The 7,435-nt window shown below is 40.1% G+C and overlaps 1 protein-coding gene across 1 annotated transcript in view; it reads right to left on the bottom strand.

Annotated features, from left to right (window-relative positions):
- Window positions 1-872: 872 nt before the first annotated feature.
- Window positions 873-7,435, bottom strand: part of LOC106514923 (neuropilin and tolloid-like protein 1) — a gene marked incomplete in the record, with an annotated part of 17,480 nt that continues 10,917 nt past the window's right edge. The window contains 3 exon segments of the mRNA XM_014004460.1: window positions 873-2,721; window positions 6,268-6,412; window positions 6,507-6,620. Of these exon segments, the coding sequence (XP_013859914.1) occupies window positions 2,184-2,721; window positions 6,268-6,412; window positions 6,507-6,620 (797 nt within the window).

The following is a 7,435-nucleotide window of genomic DNA, read 5'->3' as shown; positions in this document are numbered from 1 at the left end:
ACACACACACACACACACACACACACACACATGCACGCATGCACACGCAATCTTAACCATTTCTTTCACATCATTTTGAGATCTTGATCCATGCTTTTATCACAACTAGCTTAGACTAGGCCTGCTGTGATGCACTTTATGTCGAGCTGAGCCAGTCGTTACTGTCTCGACTTCAGCTGGTTCAGAACGCTGCCGCTCGCCTTTTAACTGGTACCAGAAAACAAGATCACGTCACTCCTGTTTTAGAATCAATACATTGGCTCCCAGTTMGTTTCGAAATAACTTTTAGTTTTATGGTTTGCTTTTAAATGTCTTCATGGTCTTGACCCAATGTATATCTGACCTGCTCCAACCTTACACTCCCTGTCATGCCCTCAGGTCAGCAGACCACTTTCTGTTGGTCGTCCCAAAGTCTGAGAGGAGGCTGAGAGGTCAGCATTTTCAGTCGCTGCCCCTAGAATGAGCTGCCTTTGCACATTAGACAGGATGACTCACTTCCTGTTTTTAAATCAGCTCTCAAAACATTTTTTTCTCCTTGGCTTTTAACTCAGTTTGAGATGTTGGTTTTGGTATTTATGATATTAGATATTGGCTCATTTTACTTAGTTTATTGTTTTTTTGTATGTTTCATGTGTTTTTAATCATGTACAGCACTTCGGCCAACAGGGTTGTTTCAAAGCGCTTTCCAAATAAAGTTGTATTGTATGTTTTGACATGGCATGGCATGTTTTTATTACTGCCATGGCTGCTGTTCTTTTCACATTACAGCTGTAAATGAAAACATGAATTTTCTTCCTTCCTTATTTAATAACTTTTAACATGCACATCCCCCCCCCCCCACACACACACACACATTGATGTTTAGGAAAATAACACGTATGTAGAATATTTAATATGAGGCCAAATGTTTAATAAAATAAATGAGCATAAATTTAACATGCTGGATTAAATGAAGTGAAAAGACAGGCGGTATCGAACATTTTCTAACAAAATTGTTCTTCCTTTGGAGGTAATTTCTATACATACTGAAAGCATTACAATCATGAATTTCAACCACACATTTTCATAAATATAACATGCTTAATAAACATAAAAATATTCTACAACTAAAGTATATGCAGAAACTTAAATAACAAGGGAAAATAGGGGGATAAAGGAGAATGTGATCTAGTAGAACAGATGGCATTTATCCCAATCAACCTTAAATTATACATTACTTTCAGCCCTCTAACATTGCCGTTTCATAAAACCAACCTTGTTTTCTCAGCAAATGGACAGAGGTGCCGCCAAGAGGGGGCCTGGGGGGTGGCAGTGGTCATCTCGAAAAAGTTAGAGGCCTCCACCACTGCCCTCCATCCCCCTTGTTCAGGCAGTTTCATATAAATATTTTATTTTTTTAATAAATATTCATTTAGGAGAGGACAAGCTGCAAGACGTGACAGTAAGTTCTTAATAAGTAATATCAATTGTAACAAAAACAAAACAAAAACAGCAAAAATTAAAATAAACTAGAAGCACTCGGAGAGCATAAACCTCCACCAAAGACAAGTTCCCCTATCCTGCAATAGCGCAGAATCCTTCAAAACATTCCTGGATCCGTATCGTGATCCGGATCATCACCCAAATTTAACGGTGTGTTCCTTTGGCCAATATCAACCTGTGACAAACATTTCATGAAAATTTGTCAGTAAGTTGTTGAGTAATTCTGTCCACAGACAGACAGACATACGCGACCGAAAACATAACCTCCTTGGTGGAGGTAATCAACAAACTAAAGCTGACCTGTGTATATTAGAAAAGGACTCCCGTATTACCATATTTGTCAAATAACGTATATATGAAGACATTGCAAATCTCCTGAACTTCTGCTCTGGCATTTGGTTTTAAGTGGACCCCTCATTCCCCTCACCAATAGGCGCCACTGCTTAGGGGACTTTCTCTTATTAAAACCACCAGTTAATGTTTACGCTGCAGTTTATAATACTATATTTAATATTAAACTAGAATCTTAGACAAACTCAAATTGCAGCTGTTTTAATAAATAACACTACAAAACCCATTTTTGTAAATCTCAATAAAGAAAAAAAAAAAGCTAAATGGTACGTTTTTCTAAGTCTCTCCATAAATCTTAATACAGTTCAGCATTGATTATTTTTAGGTTTTCCACATTGAGTCGCAGTGAATCACAAGTCATTAGACAGTGTGCGATGGACAGTATGATCCAAACCACGCATGTTGTGATGGAACTGATGGTGGTGCATGTGGTGCTGGCTGGTGGTGGGACCAACGTCCATCATCAGGTCATCCTCCTCCTCCTCCTCCTCCTCTGGCCTGTACCTCTCCGCCCCGTCCTGCGAGTAGCTGTGCTTCATCACCAGGATGCTCCGCCGACCCGCTGGCGTGTTGTGCTGCGAGGGGCGGGGCGACACCTGCTTCACCACGATCGGCGACAGCGGCGGCGCTGCGGTCCCGCCGTCGGGCGCGATGGTGGCGTCCCTCAAGCTCAGGTTGCTGCGGCTGCCGTGGATGCTCCCCTGCTGAGAGCCGCAGTGGTGGTCGCGGATGCACTTGCTCTCGGCGCGCCGCAGTTTGTGGAACTTGTCGAAGTCCTCCGCCAGGGCGGCGTCGCTCAGGTCGCCAGAAGGCGCGCGGCGCAGGGTGCAGAGCTCGTAGTGTGGAGGCTCGAAACCAGGGTGGAGGAGGGTGGAGTCAAACTCATCCCTGCAGATGCAACAAGATGGAGAAAATGCAAATGYTGACAAGAAAACACACTGAATAGAGTACAGCGTGAGTTAAAGCCCCAATAAAACAGGATGGAGTAAAAGAAAACATCCTCTTTATTCATGTGTTTATGTCAGCTGCAGCGTTTAAAGTATTCCTGTGATGAATTAATTCTATTTTTTATGAAAAGATTGAAACGTAATTTCAAATATTTCTCTTTGGGCTCACAGAAATAAACATTATAAAACCAAATTGTGTATGAACAAAAGGTACTGGTAAAACATTAGTAATATGATACTCGCATAAAGTTTCACTTTCAGTTTAACCTGAACATGTCTGTTGAAGGCTGTTACAGTCTAATTTAAAAGTGAAAATTTGGACCTGACAAAACTTCCTACTCAGATTTAGGAGTTTTTAGTGCAATTAAGGCTGACTGTAAGCAGTTTGGGTTGTAAAATTCCAAACTGAATTTAAAATCTTACTTGTAACACATGAAGCTCAGAACAACCAAGCTCTATCTTATAGATCTTATTGTTCCATAATTTCCAAATAGAGCACTTCGCTTCCAGGCTGCAGTTTTACTTGTAGTTCCTTCGAAAAGTAGAACGGGAGGCAGAGCTTTCAGTTATCAAGCTCCTCTCTTGTGGAACCAATYCCCACTTTCTGTCTGTGGCTGACACTGTCTACTTTTAAGACGAGTTTAGACTTTCCTTTGATAACTCCTATAGCTAGGGTTGTCTTGGGTTCTCTCACCTTTCCCTTAGTTCTGCTGCTAGGCACTGTTGGTCCTTACTGCTCTGTTCTCCATGTTTATACGCACACTTACAATTGTTTTTAACCCTTTGTTTTTACTTGGTTTCTCTCCCCATAGGATTACACCTGGACCAGTCATTCTGTGTTTGTCTGTGTCTCCTGTTTGTCCACCCTAACCCCACATGGTCAAGACAGATGTTTGCCCATCCTGAGCCCAGTTCTGCTGGAGGTTTCTTCCTGTTAAAAGGTTGTCATTCCTTTCCACTGTCCCCAATGTGCTGCTCAGGATGGGAGGCTAAGATGACAGTAAGATTTGCTGCAATCAGATGGGTATCTAAAATACATTTGCATTTCCGAAGAGTACTTACTGTATGTGAATGTACCGTATTAAAATAGGAATAAACCAGTGAAAGTGTGTGGCGCGCCCCCTGGCGGGGGTGGGGGTGGGGGGTGCAGTGCCATTGCAGGTGGGGCGCGGCTTGACTGAATGGAGGGGGGAATGCTCAGATGTTGGTAGCCTGGACAGGTTTTTGATGGAGATTTATTGTTAATCAACAAACCTTTATTTTTTCCTCTCAGGGTGTTGTTCATGTTTAAAAACCCACTTTGCACAGAAATNTAGGATTTGCACGTAAATATACGCCCGATTTATGACCCCAACGGCTTGCCATACAGACAGGCAGGCAGGCACGCGCCGGTGCAAGCGGTCAGACTGGCAGACATGTGCGCTGTGGGGCGGGCGGTCGGGCAGGCAGCAAGGCGTCGGGCGGATAGGTGGGCTCGCGCCCACCTATAATACATATAATGGTTCTTATCTTAGAACCATTATATGTATAACACTGTACTATAAAATACATTGCATAGACTTGCATAAATTAAATACAAACTCTTTTCTTGTTCAAATCATGCTCACTCAAATTCTGTTCCAACCTTCAGACGATGAATTTGACACCAGCTTTCATAATTTAAACTCTGACAAAAATAACCTAAAGTAAAGCTATAAGCAGCTTTGAGAACATGAGCCTGTTTTTGGGAGCAAAAAGCATAAAAATAGGCAAACACTTATCAAAATATTGAACTAAAGGGAAAAATTACATTCAAACTGCAAATAAAAACAACTATTTTACTGCCAATATCTTGCAGAACTTCATACCAGTTCTAAAATCTCAAAAACAAATCCTCAATTTTTGTAAAGTACCACTTTGAGTCCTAAACTGATACTTGACATATTTTTAATAAAGTAAATTAAGCCTAATATTGTAAAATCCAGAAATAGAGCAAATCCTCACCTGGCAGAGTTGGCAGTGCCCCAAGTTCTTCAAATTCAGGATCTGAAAATGTAAGTCATAAACCATCTTTAGTTCATGCTTCAACCTGTTGTAAGTTATCTTCTCACAATGTGCAGGAGTTTAATGAATGCAGGTTAAAACAAGAACAGGAGCAAGTATGTAAAAGTACCAACACTGATGCTAGAAGCAAACGCTACACTTTTAATTAATGTTTTGCATCATGTTCGGTAGTTTGTGAAATATGTTCAAAAGTCACTGCAACACATTTAACCAAATCCGCAAACCATATCTTAATATTAGGCACAAAGAACACGAAAAGAAGATAAACACAACCATATGGAAAGCACATTAAAAATTAAATTAAAGCCCCAGCTGGTCAAAGATTTTATAATCTATAAAGCAGCACAGTTCCTCTGACCTCATTTGAGCACCTCTGCAAACCTGGTGCCCTTCGTCCAATAGGAAAAAAAAGTCACATAATGAGGACACATATTGTGTCAAGAACCTTTGCACTGACGAAACTATTTGCTGGGTGGAATAAAAAATCTCAATAGACCAGCTTAGTTGAGGACAGATTAGGCTTCCGTGGCACCGACTCCTACCTGGTGATAATAATGTTTTTTGCAATGAGAATTCGATTTGGTAAGATTGTTTAAAAGTGTGAAAAATAAGAACTCAATAAAGGTCATCAAAACATACAGTGTAGCCTGTCTGTACTAAATGGAAACCTTGGAGAGCAGATTTAAAAAAACGATCTCTTTTCACTTTTAACAAAAGTAATTTCTTATATTTAAATACATTAATAACGCATGGATAATACAGACCAGTCGGCTGTAAGTTTAGAAAAGAAGGTGATTAACTCAGCTGAGGTTTAAATCAACAAGGACTCTTGTTAATCCTCTCGTGTCTTACCCGTTCTGAATCAGGCTTGGGGAGATTATTCACAATCATTCCAGTTGTTTGTGTCATTGTGTGTGTGTGTGTGTGTGTGTGTGTGTGTGTGTGTGTGTGTGTGTGTGTGGTGGTTGTGGTGGTGGGGCATGAAATTATTTTTATAAACCAAAGGGGGACCATTAGAAAAGGTTTGGGAACCACTGGAATAAACTAACATTAATTCAGTTTTGGAGTTGGGTTGACTGAACATGTTTTTCTGTGGATTAGTGTCCTGAGCTGACTTTTGTTGTAAATGCGCCATGTAAATAAAATAAACTGAACTATGCTTTTGTTTGCAGTAGCAGGGTAAAAAAAAATCCCAAACTTAATGACAGATGGGGTTGCAAACCTCTGCTACAGCTAAAATGGGTTTAGAAAAAGAAAAGTTTGGGACCACTGTATCAAAGCATCTCATCATCCCCTTCTGCTAAACAAGAGGTTGCTTAGTCCGTTAAAGAGAAAAGAAAAATGCATAAAACTGATGAAAATTAGCTATTAAAGCTATAGTTTACAGTATAAACTTTAACCACTTTATGACAATCATCCATTGAGTGAATTTAAAATGTCTCACCTCCGAATGACATATTTTTTGCGAGGCTGTTTGATCTGGATAATGACAGATATGATGAGCAGGATGACAACCAGACCACAAGTTATTCCAATGATGGTCAGGTTAGTGTTGTCCAGTGTATCCAGGATACTGGGTTTTCTCTTCTCTATTAAAAAAGAGACAATAATTAGACAAGGGGAAAAAAAAACAGCTACACATTGCAAATCCATCATGTGACCATTGGTCTGCTGTCAGCGTACCTTTGCAGCGGTTCTCGTCCCAGGGGTAGACACAGTTCTGGACACCGTTGCAGACAAGGGTGTGGTTGATGCACATGTTGCTGTGGCAAAAGAAATAATCACCACCACATGGGGCTGAAAAAAAATGGCAGGAAAATTTGAGACCCTGCTGAGTTGAGTACAATTTCTGGAAAGGTAAGTTTTTTCAATACTTGCTGGGGCAAAAAGAAATTCACACGCTTATATGGATCTGCTGCAGTAGAATACCAGGGAAACCTTTCTACTCTCACTTTAAAGCAATTGTATTTTAATCACAACAGTAATTTGTTGAACGAGAGCATTGTAGCACGTATTGTTGTTTTGTGAACATGGGGGCAGACAAGGAAGGGACAAAAAAATAGCATTTGTTGTTTTTCCTGGCAACCTCGATTTTGGGTTCAACTGTGAACATTGCCCATGCAGTGTTAACACCCAAACTGGTGGATATCCTAACATTCCTTCATAAAGGTTAAACAAGAGCTCCACTCTGAGACCAGAATTCAGAAACCTTTGATTTCAGACGATTTCTTTGTTGCGTACACTAACGGCCAAACCACAAAAGAAAAACTCAACATTTCACTCAAAACGATGTTGTGTGAACTGGGCCTGAGCTGTGACATTAAATCGGTCATAGGATACTTGGGGTGTTTATTTCCTGATCTACCACATGTTATGACAATATTCTGTTTCTCACCACTGCTCATAATAAAATCCAGGTATTGAAAATTAGATATTTTCCAACACCATGTTATATATGTTATGATTTTTCAAAAGTTGAACATTATAATAAATAAATATATTTTTGTATTTGAAAGTGCCTTTATAATAATAAAACACAGTTTAGCACATTTATTTATTCTGTGTGTGTGTGTGTGTGTGTGTGTGTGTGTGTGTGTGTGTGTGTGTGTGTG

Source organism: Austrofundulus limnaeus, unplaced genomic scaffold (assembly GCF_001266775.1).
Source record: "Austrofundulus limnaeus strain Quisiro unplaced genomic scaffold, Austrofundulus_limnaeus-1.0 Scaffold24, whole genome shotgun sequence".
Classification (NCBI taxonomy): domain Eukaryota; kingdom Metazoa; phylum Chordata; class Actinopteri; order Cyprinodontiformes; family Rivulidae; genus Austrofundulus; species Austrofundulus limnaeus.
This window is presented reverse-complemented; position numbering and strand designations above follow the sequence as displayed.